Genomic DNA, 20851 nt, shown 5'->3' with positions numbered 1-20851 from the left:
GAGAGGTACTGGTCACTACAGACTCCTCTTGTCTTCCACTCTAGGGTGCACCTGGCCCAGATGGCCCCCCTGGGGCTCAGGGTCCTCCAGGTCTACAAGGAATGCCTGGCGAAAGGGGAGCAGCTGGTATTTCTGGGCCCAAGGGAGACAGAGTAAGTACTGGGGCTTACCCAAAGCCACATTGCCACACTTCTGCCCCTCACACTCATTCCCTGTCCTTCTGAAGACAAGAGTCACACTTCTGCTCCCACACTCATTCCTTGTCCTTCTGAAGACGAGGGTCCTGGCTGCTCATTGAGAAATTAGAAGTCACACACACACACAAAGACAGCCCTTTCTGTGTTCTTTCACTACTTGTTACTTTGTCACCAGCCCTAAGGCCACAAAAAACAACTCTTAGGCAAAGACTGGGTTCCAGAACCTCAGCCAGGTAGGGCTGAACTGGCAGCTGGTCCCAAAGGGCCCCCTAAAATACTTGATTTTCTCTCCCACAGGGCGACGTTGGTGAGAAAGGCCCAGAGGGGGCTCCTGGAAAGGACGGTGCACGAGTAAGTAAATGCTGGATTAGGAGCCGGCATGGGGACTTAGGAGCCGGCATGGGGGCTTAGGAGCCAGCATGGGGACCTAGGAGCCGGCATGGGGACCTAGGAGCCGGCATGGGGACCTAGGAGCCGGTATGGGGACCTAGGAGCCAGCATGGGGACCTAGGAGTCAGCATGGGGACCTAGGAGTCAGCATGGGGACTTGGGAGCAGGCATGGGGACCGATACAGGCATTCCCATCAGTCTCTAGCACTCAAAAAAGGGGTTCTGGGAAACCATGGAGACTTCCTTTTCCTTCTAGTGTTGGGGACCAGGCAGAGAGTGGGAGGCTCTGAGACCATGGGAAGGTCCACCAAAGTCTGTTGGGTACGGGGTCTCCAGAATTCTTGAGGAACCTCATGATACTGGCCTGACCCTGCCTGCCTCCCTTACCTCCTTCTTTCTCTCTCCAGGGTCTGACTGGGCCCATCGGGCCCCCAGGCCCGGCAGGTGCCAATGGCGAGAAGGTGAGTTGTGATTGACCTTCCTTCCTCCCTCTCTCCACCTCTTTCGGACCTTCTTCTTACCTCCTCCCAGACACAGTCAAGTCTTCCTCATCAACCATCACCTTCCTCAATGGAGTGAAGTGGGAGTGGGGAGTCCTGTTAGCGTATGACTTGTGTGGTCTTTAACATGGGGGGGCCAGCCTGGTAGAAAAGTACCCTCAGCCAAGGCCTTGAAGAGGCAGATGGGGCAGCTGAGCCCAGAAGAGAGCTGGATGAGGGGGAAGGGTTCTAGGAACCCAGAGTGCCCGTCTCAACATCAGGGCTTCCTCAGTGCGCTTGGCACCTCGAGGCCCACCCTGACCTTTGCCTTCTCAACTCCTAGGGAGAAGTCGGACCTCCTGGCCCTTCAGGAAGTACTGGTGCTCGCGGCGCTCCGGTGAGCATGTCCCTCTCGATCAGGCTTTCCCTGGCCCCAGCAGTGAGGAAGTCAGCCATGCCCTGCCACCTGGCCCTGTGCTGTGGGGTTAGGAGTGAGAGGAGAAAAGAGACCAAAGGGAAAGTCACAGAGGCCAAGGCACAGCCAGTTCTCAGGACCTTTGAGCCAAGAGAGACTTCCTGTTCTGGGTCCCTGGGCCTCAGACACCTCTGTCTGGGAGAGGCTGGCCATGAAGCTGGGCTGTGCAGTGGGCTCTGGCTCTAAGAAGAGCACAGGGGCAGGGCAACAGGACCTGACACCTCCTGGTCCCCTCACAGGGTGAACGTGGAGAAACTGGGCCACCTGGACCTGCTGGATTCGCTGGGCCTCCTGTGAGTACCTCTGTCTACCCTACTCCCTACTGACTGCATACAGTCTGGCTCTATGCCAGAAATCAGGGGCATCTTCTGATGAGGGAGAGAGGAAGGGAGGTTAAGAAGGTAATAGAGGAAGCAATGGACTTTTTCTTCTCCTCCCTTCACATTTCCTTGGCAACATAACAACACCATCTTAAACCCAGTTTTCAGGCCCCTGCTAGGTAGGTGCATGCACACGTCCTGTCTAACCTGTGGCAGAACCTGGATCAGTCAGCTTGCCTCTCCTTCATCTATCCCTTATTCCTATTACAGGGTGCTGATGGCCAGCCTGGTGCCAAGGGTGATCAAGGAGAGGCCGGACAGAAAGGAGATGCTGGTGCCCCTGGCCCCCAAGGCCCCTCTGGAGCTCCTGGGCCACAGGTGAGTATTACTGAGTTCATGAAGCAGAGGCTGCCAGGCCAGGAGAAGGGCCCTGGTAGATGGGGCAAGCAGAATCTGGAGCTGGGAGAGCACTGGGAGCCTGGAGGAAGCCAGCTGTGTAGGGAGGGGCTTTTGTTAGGTTAGGTGCGGGGTGGGAGGCACACAGGTGGGGTATTGGGTCACCAGCACCAAGTATAGGCTGTGTCCCCTAACCACAGGCGACAAAGCAGCTGCTTCCCTGGGGGAGCAGAGAGCAGGTTTCCCAGGGGCTGGAGCTCCGGGGCTGTCTCTAAGAGCCTTGCCGAGTCAGGCCCTGGAGTCTCCCGGTGCTGTGGCACACAGAACTGCCTATGATAGCTTTTGTAGACTGGGATCCTAGTGTCGAGAAGCTGAACTCTGACAGCCTGGCTCTCAGGAGTCCTGTATTAAAGTTCACCATTGCCTTCTTTTCTTCCCAGGGTCCTACTGGAGTGACTGGTCCGAAGGGAGCCCGAGGCGCACAAGGCCCCCCAGTGAGTGAATCCCCTGTAAAAGAGTTCTGACCCATGATTTCTGCAGTGGGTTAGCTTCAGGAACCTCCATATCCTCCCTCCCCAGCCCTAACCAGGCCCTGAATCTAAGCCTGGCAGGAGAGGGCATCTCACTCTGCTGTGTGCTTAGTCCTCCCAAAGTCCCCAGCTCTCAGCTCTGACACTCAGCTCCCTGAAGGCTGGACGGCTTCAGCCCAGGCCTGATTATGTGGCCAGGTGCAATGGCGCCCCTTTTCCCTCTAGCTACTCACTTGCTACTTTGTAGCCCCTGATCCTTCCTTGACTCCCTACCTGAGACATATGCTCCAGCCCTACCAACTTGATTCTCCTCCTTGCTGAGAGCCTCCCCACCCCTCCATGCCCACAGGGAGCCACTGGATTCCCTGGAGCTGCTGGCCGCGTTGGACCGCCAGGCTCTAATGTAAGTGCCATTCCTGGTTTAGATCTATCTTCCTCCTGGCATGGGAGGCCCGGCTAGGATCAGCACCGTCTGGAGTAGTCCACCAAACACAGGCGTCAGAAGCCTATAGCCCTGACTCCTCCATTCTTGCCAATGGGAGGCACAGCTGACTGACCCTTGGCAGCTGGGAGCAATGGGGGGACCACTTGGCATGTTGGGAGGGTTGGCACGATGCCTTTTTTTCATTTGGGACACATGTCCTAAGCGTGTTCGATCCACATTCTGTAAAGAAGCCCATGAGCCCCAGACCAGATACTTGGGGATGGGGGGGGGTCTTTAGTGAGGGGGGAGATAAGGAAAAACTCCATTCGCCATCACTGGGCATAGAGGAAGGGGTGCTGGGCGAGCAGGAGGCTAGGGTCAGAGGGGCAATGTTGGAGCTGTTTCTGGAGGAACTCCACATGGGTGAGCAAAGGCAAAGCAGGGTGTCGGAGCCACAGTTGCCTGCCCAGATCTGTCACAGGGGAGAGAAAAGCATAAGCAGGCAGTTTGGAATGCCTGGCCCCCGAGCCACATGGCTTCCATAGCTTGAATGAGGATGGTGACAAGTCACCACCTTCTATATCTGCTCGTCCTAGGGCAACCCTGGACCCCCCGGTCCCCCTGGTCCTTCTGGAAAAGATGGCCCCAAAGGTGCTCGAGGAGACACAGGTTCCCCTGGCCGAGCTGGTGACCCTGGACTTCAAGGCCCCGCAGGACCTTCTGGCGAGAAAGGAGAACCTGGAGACGACGGTCCCCCTGTAAGTACCCTACCGGGCCCATGAGAGGCACCTGAGCTCCTTTAAACAGGAGGAGGAAGGTGGGGTGCTGTGGGAATTGTGGGAAGGGAGCCACACAGAATCCACACAGAGGGTGGGAAGGGTCAGGGCCAGGGCAAGCCTCTGTGTCAGTTCTTTCTTCTTCTTCTAGGGTTCTGACGGTCCTCCAGGTCCCCAGGGGCTGGCTGGTCAGAGGGGCATTGTTGGTCTTCCTGGACAGCGTGGTGAGAGAGGATTCCCTGGCCTTCCCGGCCCATCGGTGAGTGAAGAACACTTTCCCCTTCAGCCCTGCTAGGCCAGGCCTGGTTCAGGCTCAGGCTCAGTCCCAAAGCTCTTAACTAAGTGTTCTTGACATAGTGGTACCCTATGTCTTCCTCCATCTGCCTCCGACTCAGTAACCTTGGAAACATCCCTCTGTCAGCTGTACCCTCTGAAGGGGATGGTAGAGTCTTGGCAGGGGTGCCTGCATGGACACTCATGGTCCTTGTCTATATCCTTTCAGGGTGAGCCTGGCAAGCAGGGTGCACCTGGTGCGTCTGGAGACAGAGGTCCTCCTGGCCCCGTGGGGCCTCCTGGCCTGACAGGTCCTGCAGGTGAACCTGGACGAGAGGTGAGCCCCAGAGCTTGGTGTCACCGGTGGGAGGATCTGGAGGGAAGGACACACGCAGAGACTAGGAAGTGTACAAGGAGAAGGGAGTGGAAGCTCACAGAGGATGAGTGAGCCCCAAAGCCTTAGCTGGGCAGACGTGAATAGGCCTAGGCTTCAGATCAGAGTGAGAGAGCAAACAGGGAGAAGGTCTAAGTGAATTCTTACGTCCCTTGTCCAGGGCAGCCCTGGTGCTGATGGACCCCCTGGCAGAGATGGTGCAGCTGGAGTCAAGGTGAGTGACAGGTGTCTATCCTGGGAGGGGAGCTGGGGACTGTGCTAACGTGCCAGTCTGAGTAATAATGGAACTCCCCCCACCTCTTCTGAAATCTTCTTGGCTCAACCTGATACCTTGCTCCTACAGGGTGATCGCGGAGAGACTGGTGCACTGGGCGCTCCTGGAGCTCCCGGGCCCCCAGGTTCTCCTGGCCCTGCTGGCCCAACTGGCAAACAAGGAGACAGAGGAGAGTCTGTGAGTATACAGAGTTCAGAGGCAGAAGAGGGTGTATCATGTTTGCTTTCCCCCATGTTGAGCACCTAGAGGTAGCGCCTGGCTCTGGGGGCCTCGGAGCCCCTAGGCAGGTGTGAAGAAGAGCCTTCATGTCCTGGTCTTTCCCTGATGTTGTCTGCACTCTCCCCTCACAGGGTGCACAAGGTCCTATGGGGCCCTCAGGACCTGCTGGAGCCCGCGGAATCCCAGTGAGTATTGGAGCAATCTTGAACTGAGTCCCTGCAGAGAAGGGACACTAGGTGAGATACACACGAGCCCAGACTTGACTGAATCCATGTTTTCCTTGTTCATAGGGCCCTCAAGGCCCCCGAGGTGACAAAGGAGAATCTGGAGAGCCTGGCGAGAGGGGATTGAAAGGACACCGGGGCTTCACTGGACTTCAGGGTCTGCCTGGCCCTCCGGTGGGTATCACTACATGTCATTGTCCCTGAGGGCACGGCCCAAGGCCTCCCATTTTTCAGGTCTATTGAGCCTCCCTTGTTACTAAGAAGGCTTGGGGTCTTCCTCAGAAGCCCCTGGGCTCTGTCAGGTGGGAGGGGTGGGAGAGGGGGGCAGGGGCACATGCTTGCTTCCCATGCTGAAGGAGACAGATTTCTATATCCAGCTGTGTTGACATCGACTCCGTTCTTATCCACAGGGTCCCTCTGGAGATCAAGGTGCTTCTGGCCCAGCTGGTCCCTCTGGCCCTAGAGTAAGTGAGATGCTTCTGGGGGGTGGAGTAAGCCTTTCTGCTGGCGGGTCAAGGCCTTGGTCAGGGGATGGATGGGGTGGCCATTGCTTCTATGGGGAGTCTTGGACTGAGTCGTCCTCACTCAGGAGGTACCCTGAGAAAAGGAGGACTTTCTTAGGATGACCATGAACACAAGCACCTGAAGTCACAAGTGACCGGAAGACAAACTGATAAAAAAAAAAATCTCATAAACCTGACTTAGGAGGGTCAGAGAAACATGGAGATGCCTGCTGTTTCTTGGCAATGGAGATGGATTTAGGGCGCGTGGCCGAGCCTTTCACAGGACCCCAGCAGAGTGGCATGACCAGTGTTGCTCGATGGCCACCTCTATAGTCGTGGCTGGTCTGCGACTGTTCCTGGGATGGGCGGTTTTCTCACGGTCTCCTCTTCCCTGGACTGCAGGGTCCACCTGGCCCCGTTGGTCCCTCCGGCAAAGATGGCTCTAATGGAATCCCTGGCCCCATTGGGCCTCCTGGTCCCCGTGGACGTTCAGGCGAAACAGGCCCTGCTGTAAGTTTCCTGACCCCTCCCACTGCCACTGGAAGTATTCCTAGCTTGTTACAGGTGCTTAGGACACCTTTGAGGCATCAGCAAGCAGCTAGTAGTGATGGCGTCCTGGAGGCTGGGGGTCCTTTAGAGGGTCACACGGCTCATGATGGATTCTGGGAAGTAGGAAAGAAGGGCCAGGGAGGAAAGGGGAAGCTGCTGTGGGTTTCTTGGTCCTGCTGCCCTTTGTCCCCACCACAAAGTCGGATACGCAGGAAGCCCTCTCCTCACGGTTCTGTGCTTATGTCTCTGTTTCCTGCTGCAGGGTCCTCCTGGAAACCCTGGTCCCCCTGGCCCTCCAGGTCCTCCTGGTCCTGGCATCGACATGTCAGCCTTTGCTGGCTTAGGCCAGAGAGAGAAGGGCCCTGATCCCCTGCAGTACATGCGGGCCGACGAGGCAGCCAGCTCTCTGCGACAGCATGACGTGGAGGTGGATGCCACCCTCAAGTCACTCAATAACCAGATTGAGAGCATCCGCAGCCCTGACGGCTCCCGCAAGAATCCTGCTCGAACCTGCCAGGACCTGAAACTGTGCCATCCAGAGTGGAAGAGCGGTGAGCCTGGAGCACAGTCCCCTGCCCCAGAGAGCAGGGAGTTACATACATAGCTCACCAGTAGGGCTACCTTCGGTAGCCAGACAGACCCAATTCACTGTATCTTAGTGCGGGGCAGGATCGGATCTGGAAGGTTCTGCTGAATGACCGCGACAGAAGTGACTCCAGGCGAACACTGCTTCTGCCCCCGTTTCTTGGCCCTCTCTTTGGCACTAGGTTCCCCATGCGGATTTGTGCCTGGTCCTTCCGTCTCCCCTGACCTAGCTTCCCAGTAGGCTCCCTGCTGTTAGCAGCCAGCCTGGCCCTCAGCTTTGAGTTGCCTGATGGGTGCCGCCTCCTTTGCCGCAGGAGACTACTGGATTGACCCTAACCAGGGCTGCACCTTGGACGCTATGAGAGTGTTCTGCAACATGGAGACAGGCGAGACTTGCGTCTACCCCAACCCAGCCACGGTGCCTAAGAAGAACTGGTGGAGCAGCAAGGGCAAGGAGAAGAAGCATGTCTGGTTTGGAGAAACCATGAACGGCGGCTTCCACGTGAGTGCCCAGTGCTCTAGGCCCGGCTGGCCTTCCCTCACCTTTGCTCTTCTTTCTCCTCAGACCTTTTAGCCCCTTCCCCACATTCTCCACCAGTGTTCTCTGGGCTTTAGAGGAAAGAGGGGGGGGGAGAGCATTCCCCCATTGTAGCTGGAGAAGAAGCCCTCTGAGCTAGAGTCCTCCACACCACCCTAGCACCCCCAACAGTTGGAGTCTCATTAGCTCCCGATCCCAGCAAATGCCAGCCCTCATATCTCATACCCGGACCCCTCTGCCTACTACAGTTCAGCTATGGTGATGGCAACCTGGCTCCCAACACTGCTAACGTCCAGATGACCTTCCTTCGTCTACTGTCCACCGAGGGCTCTCAGAACATCACTTACCACTGTAAGAACAGCATTGCCTACCTGGATGAAGCCGCCGGCAACCTCAAGAAGGCCCTGCTCATCCAGGGCTCCAATGATGTGGAGATGAGGGCTGAGGGCAACAGCAGGTTCACGTACACGGCCCTGAAGGACGGCTGCACGGTGAGTCATGTTCCCAGAGGGATGGGTCAGCAGAGGCTTGAGTCGAGGGGACATGTGAGGGGACACGCTGAGTGGCAGATGAGGGAGAGGTCTATATTGTATCAGCTTGTCCACTTCCTCGTTCAGAGGGAATCAAGACTCGCATGCTCAGGGACACTTACCAAAGTATTTCTAAAAAGTGTATGAGAGTACCAGCAAGAGGGAAGAGGCTATCGCAGGTGGGAAACTCTCTGTGGAAATGGGAGACAGGGGGGCAAGAAGGTAGAGGAGGGCTCTCCCATTAAGGAAAGAACTTAAATGCTTGGGCAACCAGGATAAGTCTTAAGGAGCCCCCTAGCATGGTTCACGCTTTGTGGTTGTTTGGTTTGGGGGTATTGGGCAACTGGCCTTGGTTGCAAGACATCCACTGAATAACATCTCCCCTCTTCCTCCCTAGAAACACACCGGTAAGTGGGGCAAGACTGTCATCGAGTACCGGTCACAGAAGACCTCACGCCTTCCCATTGTTGACATTGCACCTATGGACATAGGAGGCCCTGAGCAGGAGTTTGGTGTGGACATAGGGCCTGTCTGCTTCTTGTAAAACCCTGAACCCAAAAACAACACAATCCATTGCGAACCCAAAGGACCCAAGGACCTTCCAACCCCAGTCACTCTAGAATCTGCACTGAATGGCTGACCTGACCTGACGTCCATTCATCCGACCCTCGCAGCTCGGACTGTTTTCCCCTTTCTGAGAGACCCGAACTGGGCAGACTGCAAAATAAAATCTCGGTGTTCTATTTATTTATTGTCTTCCTGTAAGACCTTTGGGTCAAGGCAGAGGCAGGGAACTAACTGGTGTGAGTCAAACGCCCCCTGAGTGACTGCCCCAGCCCAGCCAGAAGACTCCCCACAGGTGCTGGGCGTAGGAACTGTGCGTCCTACACAATGGTGCTATTCTGTGTCAAACACCTCTGTATTTTTTAAAACATCAATTGATATTAAAAAACCAAAAAATTATTGGAAAGGACACATTGACTTGTGTTTTGTTCTTCTGTTTGTTTCTATTAATCCTTGGTCCGGCAGGCATGCAGAAATATAGTCCCGGGATCGCCTGTTGGCCTTTCAATACGGGTCGCTGACGCCACACTGTGTGGTTTGTGAACACACACACCTCTTTTGTAAACTTTGGCACTTTGTGGAATCCAGGGTGGCCTGAGACCAGAGATGAAATTGAATTAGTTAGCCCCATGCTACTGAAACAAAATTAACATGGACTGCCCAAGAAATAAAGCAAGGTTCATTTTGGTTCACAGTTTTGAGGCTCAAAATGATAAAAATACAAAGTAGGATTAGAAAATGATTCACTTGTTAGGTTTGTTTACAAAATCAGGTAATCATATTGATTTTGGCAGAGTGTCATTGCAGGGCACAATCAAAGCCATTACTCATGCTTTCAGCCAGGAAGCAGAGTGAGGAAAAGAGGTCCCACAGAGCCCTTTGAGAGGCTGTACCCAGTGACCTGAGGACCCTTACTTCTCAAGGTTCCACCCAAGAGCACCACCCTGAGGACCAAAACTCAGCACACACAACTCTAGGGACACTGTACTCGATCTTTAGATCCACTGTTGGGAAGTTTGGGGAACCAGAGGGATGACCTTGTTATTAAACATGGGCCACATCTCTCCAGCATGCTGGAGCGAAGCTACCGTGCGCTGGCATCTTAGTGGGCGTGGTTACACCTGCTGGATGGGAGGCCTGGGAAGTAGGGTGGACAGGGGGAACAGTAGGCAGGAGGGCAAATCCCCGGGGCCACTGATGCAAATGGTCTGGATGGCTACCTGCATCTGTCTGTAAGATTCTGGGGCAAGTTGAGCGGAAAATACAGTTCTCTGTCCCCATCCCCCTCACTCCGTCCCCATTCTCCATTCTCCAGACCTGCACTGAAGCGTCTACAGATCTCTGAGTTCCAGATGAGGAAGGGAGAGCCTTGCCCTACAGGCCGGGCATCGTTTGCTTTCCAATGCCTTGGGCATGCACAGCAGCAATGAGCACACTGTTTCCCTCCACTAGAGGGCCGTGATGGTGGCCATGGGTGAAGTGGGCAGGAGATAAATTCTATGACAGCAGGATTTGTGAAACAAATTTCAAAACATCTCATAAACACCACAGCCATGCTGTTCTCTGACCCTTTTACCCATCTTGGTCCCTTTGGCAGCTTTTTTGTTGTTGTTGTTGTTTTAGAGAAATAAGAAAAATAAATCAGAGAATAGGGGAGGGAATTATTTGCATTAATATCCAACTTGTGGCATAACTTGTGTACAGGGCTAACTCATGGCAACCAAGGAAGCAAAATGACAACTTATTTAAAAACACACGATTGGTGCTGGGAGTGTAACTCTGGGGTAGAATGTTTCCCTAGCATGATGCAAACCTGCCTGGGTTTGAGTCCCAATGTCATGCACACCCTCCCATGTAATTAAACTCCTTCATAAGGAAAAATTAGCAACTCCCATCAATGAAAAGCTAGTGACGGCTACTGGGCACATGTGAAACTTGTCTCCGACAGCAGGTGGCGGTGAAGAGCTGCCCTGAGTTGAGAATCAGAACTTCCGGGCTTACTCCACTACCCTCAACAGTGACCACTTTGAATAAAATGTCCAGCAGACCCTGATGGCTGGCTTAAAGCTCTAGGGGAAGCCGTGGAGTACCTGGGTCAGTCATTGTAGCCCAGGAAAACTCAGACATAAATACAACTGCTCCCCAGGAATGGAGAGAAGCAGCTAGGGGCTAGGTGGGGAGCGGAGTGAGGATCAAAAGCCAAGTGAAAAGGCCCTGCTTGGCCTTGTTCTGCATCCCAGTCTGGCCCAGGGAGGAAAGAGAGGACAAGTGGGCTTATTATTAAGTCCTGGGTCCCTGATGCCCCCAGGGAAAGCAGGAGGTCTCTCCAGACAGAATAATGCACCAAGTAAATCCCCTAGCCAGCAGGGCTGGGCAGAGTGAGCTACTGTGACCAGAGCTCCATCGGGTTATTTTTCCATCTTGCAGTTCTCTCTGGAAGCACCTGCCATTAGAAGACTTTGGAGCTACTTTAAGTTCCTCAGTTCTTACTTCCTGGAGAGTTTCCCCTCTAGATAACCAAAGGAACACGGTATCTTCAAAGTAGAGAAGAGTTTCATTTATAAAGAGAAAGAGAGATTATTCTGTCGCGGGGGAAACAACCTGTGGCTTGTTGATTCTTAACAAGTAGGCAGGCAGATTCTTGTAATGCTCGATTACATACTTGGCCCTAGAATCCTCCGGGTTGTTGACAGAGATCTTGAAGGTCCTATGGTGGGCGAACTAGGATGGCAGAATAACTCCTGGAGATAAACTGTGGCCTATATGGGGCCTGGTGAGCATAAATGATCTGCGGTAGTTAGAAATTCCTATCTGTGGTTGGTAAAATGTGTCAGAAATTGCAAGCCATGCATACAGCAGCCCTCAACACTTTGGGAGAATGTGTGGATATATAATAAATGGAGACTTCCATATGCAGTGGGTCCTCAGATGGTTTCATCAATAGTATGAGGTCAAGGGAGAGGATAGTGAAGGCTGAGATGAGCTACAGGGAGTAAGGTCCTTGGCCTGCAAGGGCCAAGATTTCAACCCCAGAAGCCACAATTAAAACCTTACCAGGCCAGAGAGATGGCTCAGTTCCAGAGGACTCATGCAGATTCAAGTCCCAGCAACCACACAGCAGTTCATAATCATCTGTAACACCAGTCATAGGGGACCCTCCAGGGCAGTGCATACAGGTGGCAGACAAATTCACATGCACATAAAAAATAATAAAGCCCTGGTGGTGCGGAAGAATTGTCTATATTCTGTCAATCATGTTTTAAATAAACACTGATTGGCCAGGCAGGAAGTATAGGCAGGAAAACCAGACAGAAAGTAAAAATGATACATTGAGAACAGGAAAATTCTGGAAAGGAGAAAGTTGATTCCTCCCAGTCCTGTGTAGACCACCAAGGTAACAGGATGTGACCTGCCAGCTAAAAAAAGGTACCCAGCCATATGGCAAAAATAGATCAGAATAATGGGTTAATATAAGTCATAAAAACTAACACGAAGCCTGAGCTAATGGGCCAATCAGTTTATAATCTTTTGTTTTGTTTTGTTTTTTTCAAGACAGGGTTTCTCTGTGGTTTTGGAGCCTGTCCTGGAACTAGCTCTTGTAGACCAGGCTGGTCTCAAACTCACAGAGATCCGCCTGCCTCTGCCTCCCGAGTGCTGGGATTAAAGGCGTGCGCCACGACTGCCCGGCATCAGTTTATAATCTTATGGAATCTTCTGTGTGATTTTCTTTGGGGCTTGCTGGCTATGGGGTACTGAGCAGGACAGAAACCCCAACAAGCAAGCCAGGCCCGGTTCCTGTTACTAATGGCGCCCAAAGCCCTGGTATAATCATGCTGGAGGAGACAGGCTGATCCAGGGCCCACTGGTCACCCAGCCTGTCCCACTTCATGAACACCATGAGACCATGCCTCAAAAATACAAGGATGGTGCCCGAAGAACACCTGAGTTTGGCCTCTGGCCTCCACTGCATGAACATACATGTATGCACATACAATTGACAACAGCATGCTAAACCATGCAGGTATCCTAATGTGAATCTTAGGATGCTGAGAATATGCAGCATTGGGAGACCAGAATCAAATGTGCCTGTTTAAAAACTTCAATTGCTCTTATTTGCTACTAACTAGATTTTATAGTAATATCAAGCAGCAGATGCTACTAAGGCACATGATCATACTAAGTACCAAAATGAGTAGCCTTTTAAAAACTGTATAGAGAACATTTCAGGAGGCTATTTTTCTAAATGGAAACAAACAAAAATCAAGGAGTGTGTAGATGGCTCAACTGGTAAAGTGCCTATCACAGAAGCACGAGAACCTGAGTTCAGGTCCACATCACCCACGTAAAAACTGGGCACGGTGGTGCTCATCTATGGTTGTAGCCACACATTCGGGCCACATCTGTTGGGGTCCAGCCTCGACGGGGTTTGCACAATCCAGGGCAGGTGTGTGTGGATTAGAAAAACCAGGTAGGAGGAGCAGAGAGGCAAAAGAAGTGCAGAGGCATAGGACAGAACCAGGAGGGCTGTCCAGTGAATACTGAATCTGCCTGCGTTTATTCTCCATGTGCTTATACACCCCAATCCAAAAGGGGGGGGGGGCGAGGCAACAGACTGCTTTACCATGACACGAGGGACAAACAGAGCAACTACCTCTTTGATACCTGAAGCATCAAGCAAGTATATACTTCAGCTAGGTGTCCTGTTTAGGCAGGACATGAAACGACCACACCTTAGACCAAGCATTTTGTAGGCAGTTACTCCCTGGGTCAAACCTCCTGTCTTATCCTTGAAGGAGCAGAAACAGGCTTGAATCTCTGACCTTCGGTCACGGTGGAGTGGGCCCACTATAACCCAGCACTAGGATGCAGAGGCAGGTGGACGCCTGGGGCTTTCTGGCCAGGCAGTCTAGGCAACTGTGATTTCCAGAGTCAGTGAGAAACCCTGTCCCAAAAAATAAGGTAGAAAGCAACTGAGAAAGGCACCTGACATCCTTTGGCCTCTACACACACACACACACACGTACAGACAGACAGACAGAGAGACGCACGTAATCTAGAAAGGGAAATGGCATGAACATTTTCTTATACACGAGGTGCGTTCTGTTTAAGGGTGTCATTTTGAGGGCATTGGGTTTTGAAAAGTGTGCTCACTCTTTAGGTCACTGTCACCAGCACCGTGGACATGCCGGCAACCTAACTAGCACAATTGCAGGGCTAAACCCTGCATTTGTTCACTCCATCATGGCTATTAGAAAACTATGTAGCGTAGTCTGAAGATTCAAAGGTGAGGGTAATTAGCTGAAAATGAAGCCAAGAGAAGGGGGGCAGAACCTAGTATGAAGCCCCGTCGCCCTCTGCTGCTTAGCTGGCGTGCAGTGGGAGGCTGGAGTTCACCTTAGCTGAGCTTCGGGCCTGGCCACCTCCTGCCCCAAGCTATCCAGGCCATTACCTTCTGGGACTAGATGGAGAATCCTCCAACCTCAAACCAGGTCTTCATACTAGGCCCGAGGAGTCTGGAAAAGCACCCCCCATGTCCCGCCTCCGAGCCCCCCCCCCAACAGCTTCATTCTTCAGGCATCACTGCCTGTCACTTCCGACCTCCAGAGGGCGCTGTGTGCTCTGATCTGGAAGTGCAACCTGCCCCTCTGCACACAGAATGGCGAGGTTGCTCTGCAGGCACTCCTGGGGTCAAGGAGGACACACAGTTGAGGTGCCTTCTCTTTCCTGCCCTCAGGAAACCCTGTGGTGTCCCCTCAGGAAACAACTCTTCCACGTTTCTCTCCTGGGAGCCTGCAAAGGCTCACAGGCAATCAGAGACAGTGCACATCAATCAAAAGCATGGTTTATTTTTCTATCAAATCCCCAATCCATGTCCAGCCAGTGGATCAAAGGTACATCAAGCCCCTAAAATAGACCAGGGTGGGGACATAAAAACTTTGTCAGGGAAAGGGTGAAACCACTAAAACCTTTCTGCAAAGCCCCTGGGCCTTAGGGAGCAGATAGAAATAAATGCAGCTGTCAAGGGGCTCCTTGAAGGTCCTCAGGACGCCCCTCTTGCTGGTGCTTCTGTGCACATGAAGGTGGCATCTACCGCTGCGCCAACACCCTACGTTCATGTCACTCTGGTCTCAACAGCTAGAAACCTGGCTCATCCCAACTTATAAAGACTCAGTAAAAGCCAAAAATATCTGTATTCAATTCTTCAAACTGTAATTGAGCGCCATTTGCTAGGCACTGAGTAGGCACTGGGCAGTGATTTTGCTGATTCCAAGAGAAGCTCATGGTGCTGCTTCCCTAAGTACGGAAGGATGCTTTCTGTGGTTTAAGAGAACCGCTCCCTCCGCTGACACCATGCAGGGTCAAGCTCAGACGGACGCTGGGCTGTGAGGACAGATGTTAGCTTCCTTCTACAGGTGCAGCCACAGGAGAACCAACGGCAGGCTCTAAACAACCGTGGAATTCGCCCCACAGTCCACATAGTGCTGTGTTTCCACGGCGCTCTGGGACGTGTGGCCAATGTATGAAATCTGCACAGAAGTCCTAGCAAGAAGAAAACCATGAAGAGACTGACTAAACAGGAAAAACTTTTCTTCCAAGTCATCTGGGTCCCAGGCACTATTTCCATGGTTATGTAACGAGGAGGCCAGCGGACCTATGTCCAAATATGCGGTGTCACGAGGTCACTTTCCAGATCAGCAGCTATTAACCGGGGATGATCTTACCCCACGGAGCTTTTGGCAACATCTGGGTATTTCTGGGTAGTTACAGCTGAGTGAGATGGAGGGGGTGAGCGCTCCCAGCAGCACATAGAGACAGGGATGTCACTGCCTAGCACCCACAGTCACTGATAACGAAGAACTACCCGGCCCAAATGTCAACTGTCCCAAAGCTGAGAAACCTCCCTCAAATCCCCGGATTTCAGATGTCTGTCACCGTTACATTTAACAGTGACAGTTTCAAGACTGGTAACTCTTAGCACTCACACTTTGAGAAATCTGGTCTGTTCTTTACTCTCGAGGATTCTGACAGGACCACACACTTAGTGAAACGGGACCCCATTTCAGGAAACATTTCTTTTAATTTTTAAAAAATTTCTTATTTTATGTATATAGGTGTTTTGCCTACATGTATGTCTGTGCACTACATGTATGTGTGGTGCCCATAGAGGCTAGAAGAGCATATCGGGTCCCCTGAAACTGGAGACACAGACAGTTGTGAGCCGCCATGTGGACCCTGGGAATCAAACTTGTATCCTCTGGAAGAACAGCCAGAGCTCGACAGCTGAGCCGTCTCTCCAGTCCAGCACATTATGTTTAACTATTGGCCAGGAACCTGGCAACCTGTGCGGAGGTTCTGGACTCTACCTCTAGAGGACATCAGTGTCTGCTGGGTCTGTGCTGCGAGGCGGGTGACAGCTCTCTCAGCCATGTGCCTCTAGTGAGTGCTGGAAGCTCCCAGGAGGCTTGGTGACACCAAGCTAGCAGGAGAGAGGAAAGGGGACATACCTCATGAAGATCATGATGTTGTGCACCAGGATGGCAGGAACCGTGCAGAAGAAGCTGCAACCACAAATATGGACACGGTCACTTGGCTGGAAACAGTCAATCAGGAGCAACACAATCTCCCAGGAGAGCCAGCAGGACAGTGTGGAGTGACACTGTCAAACCATTTGGGGTACCTTCTCTTCCCTAGGCTTCCCCTTCAAACCGAAGTACTGCACAGTACCACGAGTCCTGAGACCCTCCAAGTGTCACTCCCAATGTCCCAGATGGTGCTCCTTGTTTTCTGAAGCTATCGCGTATTTAAATGCTAGAGTTGCTAATGTTTCTCTTTAGAAATCCCAGCCCTTCAGTCACACATCAACTGATATCTCCTCCCCCAAGCTCTCCAGAAAGCTGGAGCTCAGGGGTTTGCAGGGCAAAACTGGGGCTTAAGGCAGAGCCAGGGAAAGAGCCAATCAAGGATGACTCCGCATCCCTCCAGGCAGACAGCACAGTAGAGAACTCTGTCCTTACTACAAGTACGAAGATGGTCCTCCCACCTCAGCCTTCACTGTAAAATTCACCTGAAAATGAGACAAGACCTGGCATCAGTCTGGGATAAGAAAGCTTGACATCACAGCATCACTGCTAGCGACCTACAGACGCTGGACCATTCTTCCACCACATCCAAAGAACCTTCCCTAGACAGGGAGCCCGAGGAAGTACTTCCGACCCCATCCCTTTCCAAGCCTCTGGGCTTCAGGCTGTAATTCCACCTTTTCTTGACTTGGTAACTGTCTCTCTCTCATCAATTACTTTACTGCCCGCGTACTTAAATGCTAGCTGTTTCTGTCTCTTTCCGATTGTTCATCATTCTAGATCCCACCAGGCCTCCCTCGGGTGGAAACGAGAGGAGAGGAAAAGGAGCCCATAATTCTCACAGTGTTCCCACAGCACCTACTCTCCTCTGTGGTATGTGAGCAGAGGCCCTTGAAGAACGACGTACCAGGTGCTCACTCCGAGGGGGAATGACCGACACATTCGTGGTCATGTATGTGCCAGCCACGGCTTTCATGTATTGAACCTGGCTGAACAGGTTGGTCACTGCCACGGAGTAGAAGTTGGAGTTTCTGATTTTCAGGGTGGCCTGGAGGGGCAAGAGAGGAGATGAATGTTGAGCTTCCTGGTCTCGAGGCTGGCGAATGCACAACCCAGGAAGTGAGGCCTGACGTCTTACCGTGATATCGAGCACTACCAGGGACTCCTGCTTATTAAATGTGACCTTCACCACTTTGATGCCATTATCATCCACGAGGACTGAATGTGGAAACAGGAAGAAAGAGACCAAGCCAGATGCCAGCAGACAGAGCAGGACCGACAGGAGGACATACTGTTTACTGTAAATGATAGCACAGGGCAATGTTGGACAGTCGGACATCAAACTCTAAATGGTCATAATTAATGCAAAACAGAGGGGGTGAAGGGGAAGCACAAAGAACCCAGAACCACTCACTAGGCAAGAAAGAAGGGTGCTGGAGAAGACTTTAAACCCATTTCAACACCGTTTACTCTGAGAAGAGGAACGGGTCCTTTTACTTCCTAAAGCTCCTCTCCCAGGACACCCTGCTTCCCTGATTCCTTCCAATCCCCCCCTTCCATTTGACCTTCAACGTATTTCTAGACTCACATTTCTTTCCCCAGACTGTAACAGAGACAGGGACATTTCACTTAAGCAAAAGCACCAAAGGAAATGGGGGGAAGGGGGCACTGGCCGCTAGGGTACAGTGCAGAGGAAGACTGCTCGTCTAGCAAGCCAGTCTGGATTCAAGTCCCAGCATGATGCGTGCACACACACATAAGTAGTAACAGTAAACAAGCAGATGATATAAGGACAGACATCTTTTTCAAATAATTAGCTGGTAGCCTTTCCTAAAAAGGAGTCAGGGACAGAAGGAGGTGCTAGTGGACGAGAGCAGGTCAACTCACGTTCTCTGAGGACGCAGCCTCTGGTCACTGTGGGGGATCAGAGCCACCAGCTCATTGAGTTGCTCTAGAAAAGGAGCAAAGACTCGTTCTGAGAACTCCACATAGTGGAAGCCCTTCCTCACAATTGCTTCAAACGGCCACAGCAAAGGCTCATCTGGGACCCGACACTAAAAAGTACATTTTTGATGGCAGGAACAAGAAAATGATAAATGTAGAAATAAAAAAAAAAAAGGAAAAAGAAAAGAATGCTGGGGAAAAATAAACATAAACCTATAGGTAACGGTACAAATTATAACACTTTAATCAGTGCTGCCAGGGCTGCGGCACTGATGTCGGGAAACCTGGATCATATTCTGACCTTACGTATTCTGTCTTCGGCAGTCACAGAATGTCCTAAACTGCCATTTCTTCACTTTTTTTTTTTTTTTTTTTTTTTTGGTTTTTTGCGACAGGGTTTCTCTGTGGCTTTGGAGCCTGTCCTGGAACTAGCTCTTGTAGACCACGCTGGTCTCGAACTCACAGAGATCCGCCTGCCTCTGCCTCCTGAGTGCTGGGATTAAAGGCGTGCGCCACCACCGCCCGGCCATTTCTTCACTTTTCATTTGGCACCCTGGAGTACACGGCTTCCAAGGTTCTTAATAACTCTAACTCTGGGACTCCCAACCCCTGGGTCAATTTAGTAACAGCTGTTCCTAGAGATAACCCAGGCTCCACTCCTGAGCCTGTCCTCTCTCCCCACCTCCTGGTATTCTGTTGACCTCAGGCTACTGAGCGACCGGTGCCTTTTTTTGTAAAGAAGCTTCTAGGACTGTTCCTCTACAATGCTGTGCCACTCCTTATGAACAAGAGCAATAGAAAAACAGCCTTGTCGACAAATCCCACAGCAGAGAAGTAAATGTTTGAAACCAGAGAGGGGCCAGGATGATAGTGCTGATCTGTGTTAGGAACCTGGGAAGTCTCAGTGAGGCACTGCCTAGATTAGATCAGGTTGGCCAGCAGGCACGTCTGTGAGTGATTTTCTTAACGGGGTTACCGAAATTGGAAGGACCCTCCTTAAATGTGGGTGGCACCCCTTTCATAGGCTGGATCTTCCATTGGATGAAAAGGAAGGGGGAAACTGAGTACAAGCATCCCTTGTTCTCGGCTTCCTATGACTACAATGTGGCCGGCAATCTTAAATTCCGCTGTCCTGACTTCCCCTCCGTAATGAACTATGACCTGGAGCTGTGAAGCAGAAAAAAAAACCCTTCCTCTTCTACACTGCTCCGTCAGGGCATTTTATCACAGTTACTGGAAAAGAAACCAAGGAAGCAATTATATAGTAGAAGTGACGAATGTTCCAAATATATGATCAAGAGAAGCCTGCAATCTGCCCAAGAGTATCAGGTCAGTCGGGCTGGCTGGCGACAATTCAGGGCAGTCTTGTGACTACAGAGGGAGGGCTGGCGGAAGCAGACACCAGAGCTCTCCAGGATAGTTGACAGTTCTCACCTGCTGGGACGTAGCCCGCTCCTTGGCAGGTGTGACAGGTGACGCTATTTCTCCCAGTGAATTCCACATAGGGGAACTGAGCGATGGCTTCCTCCTGCTCTCTCTCAGCCTGCAAGTCCTCCGGATTGCCAGCCTTCTTTCGGTGACAAAATGTATGGGCAGAAGAGGAATGCTGAGACCCCATGTGTCATTTCCTACATGGAAAGGGGGAGCAGTAAATGAGCGCGTGTTAGTGTCTATACCGGCCACTATAGGAAAAAAAAAATCACTTCTACAAGAAATGTAAAATACTAAGTGACAAGTTGCTATTCTAAATGTGGCCTGTAATTTCTACTGCGGCCCTCATTTTGCAAGTGTCCCGTGCCGTCCACCCTCCTCCCCCCGCAGGTAGCAAGGAACTGGGACCGGCCCTCACTGGATCAGGCCACCCCTCACTGCCTGGGAAACCCAGCTCCCCAGTGGTCCAGCCTCGCCGCCTTCCTCCCTGTTTGCAAACTCTGAAGGGCGAACAGGCTACATTCCGGATAAACAAACAGGCACCAAATTAATAAAAGGCCCCAGCGATCCCTCTCCTCCACTCCCAACTGGGGAGGCAGGCTCAGGTCACGCCCCCCGTAAAAAGCCACGTTCCGAACGCGTTCACGTCTCCCGGGCCGGGGGAACGCGGGTGCCCCCGAACCTGAGGCGCACCAACTCCGGCCAGTTACTGTTGGGACCACTCCTCCCTCCACCTGCCCGCTCCAGCAACTCTTCCGCACGCCTCCCGGTGCGCAGGCGCACAATGGCAAAGCTGGTCGCAGGAGGACGCGGCCGAGCGCCTGCGCCTGCGCTCTGAGCTCTGGTGCGCCCCCTCCTGCCGCGCAGCTGCAGTGCAGCTAGCTGCCGATAGAGAACGGCAGAGAGCAGTGGAGTTGCTCGTGGGCGGGTGGGGGAGGGGCGATGCTCCTCTGCGCCCGAGAAACGCTAGGGAAAGCTCGCTAGAGCTTCAGGATCCGAGCGCTTCTGTGCAGGCGGAGGACGGCGTCTCCTGTGGCCGAAGCCATTCCCACAGCACAGGGACTCGGAGAGTAAAGAAACCTACTCTCCGAGTAGGTTCTGGCGAGGATCTCAATGCCTAAGAGCATATGCAGACCCATGGAAGCTTTCACCAGAGTCTTGCTAGCTAGTCACGGGAATGAAGCCCAAAGCTCAGTATTGCAAGCTGGTCCGATTTCAGGACTACCATCCACAAAAAAAGGTGTGATGGACATAAA

The 20851-nt window shown here is 52.4% G+C and overlaps 2 protein-coding genes across 3 annotated transcripts in view; one reads left to right on the top strand and one right to left on the bottom strand.

Annotated features, from left to right (window-relative positions):
• The window catches only part of Col2a1 (collagen type II alpha 1 chain), a 29016-nt gene extending 20144 nt beyond the window's left edge, over nucleotides 1–8872 (top strand). For both annotated transcript variants that reach the window (XM_057791539.1, XM_057791540.1), the window contains 21 exons: nucleotides 45–152; nucleotides 495–548; nucleotides 995–1048; nucleotides 1410–1463; nucleotides 1781–1834; nucleotides 2132–2239; nucleotides 2698–2751; nucleotides 3137–3190; nucleotides 3808–3969; nucleotides 4139–4246; nucleotides 4490–4597; nucleotides 4815–4868; nucleotides 4998–5105; nucleotides 5279–5332; nucleotides 5438–5545; nucleotides 5782–5835; nucleotides 6277–6384; nucleotides 6686–6974; nucleotides 7323–7510; nucleotides 7795–8037; nucleotides 8474–8872. In XM_057791539.1, coding sequence (XP_057647522.1) covers nucleotides 45–152; nucleotides 495–548; nucleotides 995–1048; nucleotides 1410–1463; nucleotides 1781–1834; nucleotides 2132–2239; nucleotides 2698–2751; nucleotides 3137–3190; nucleotides 3808–3969; nucleotides 4139–4246; nucleotides 4490–4597; nucleotides 4815–4868; nucleotides 4998–5105; nucleotides 5279–5332; nucleotides 5438–5545; nucleotides 5782–5835; nucleotides 6277–6384; nucleotides 6686–6974; nucleotides 7323–7510; nucleotides 7795–8037; nucleotides 8474–8620 — 2271 coding nt within the window. In that variant the 3' untranslated portion in view covers nucleotides 8621–8872. The remainder of the gene's footprint in view (nucleotides 1–44; nucleotides 153–494; nucleotides 549–994; nucleotides 1049–1409; nucleotides 1464–1780; nucleotides 1835–2131; nucleotides 2240–2697; nucleotides 2752–3136; nucleotides 3191–3807; nucleotides 3970–4138; nucleotides 4247–4489; nucleotides 4598–4814; nucleotides 4869–4997; nucleotides 5106–5278; nucleotides 5333–5437; nucleotides 5546–5781; nucleotides 5836–6276; nucleotides 6385–6685; nucleotides 6975–7322; nucleotides 7511–7794; nucleotides 8038–8473) is intronic.
• Nucleotides 8873–14465: 5593 nt separating this feature from the next.
• On the bottom strand, nucleotides 14466–20382 carry Tmem106c (transmembrane protein 106C). Its single transcript, XM_057792069.1, has 8 exons — nucleotides 20278–20382; nucleotides 19599–19792; nucleotides 18108–18171; nucleotides 17359–17518; nucleotides 17128–17268; nucleotides 16656–16705; nucleotides 16146–16199; nucleotides 14466–15180 (listed from the first exon to the last, which is right to left on the bottom strand). The coding sequence occupies exons 2-8, from the start codon at nucleotides 19780–19782 to the stop codon at nucleotides 15084–15086; spliced, it is 750 nt and encodes a 249-aa protein (XP_057648052.1). The 5' UTR covers nucleotides 19783–19792; nucleotides 20278–20382; the 3' UTR covers nucleotides 14466–15083.
• Nucleotides 20383–20851: the final 469 nt, after the last annotated feature.

Source organism: Chionomys nivalis, chromosome 17, assembly GCF_950005125.1.
Source record: "Chionomys nivalis chromosome 17, mChiNiv1.1, whole genome shotgun sequence".
Lineage (NCBI taxonomy): Eukaryota > Metazoa > Chordata > Mammalia > Rodentia > Cricetidae > Chionomys > Chionomys nivalis.
The sequence above is the reverse complement of the archived record's forward strand: the minus strand, read 5'-3'. Positions and strand labels throughout refer to the sequence as shown.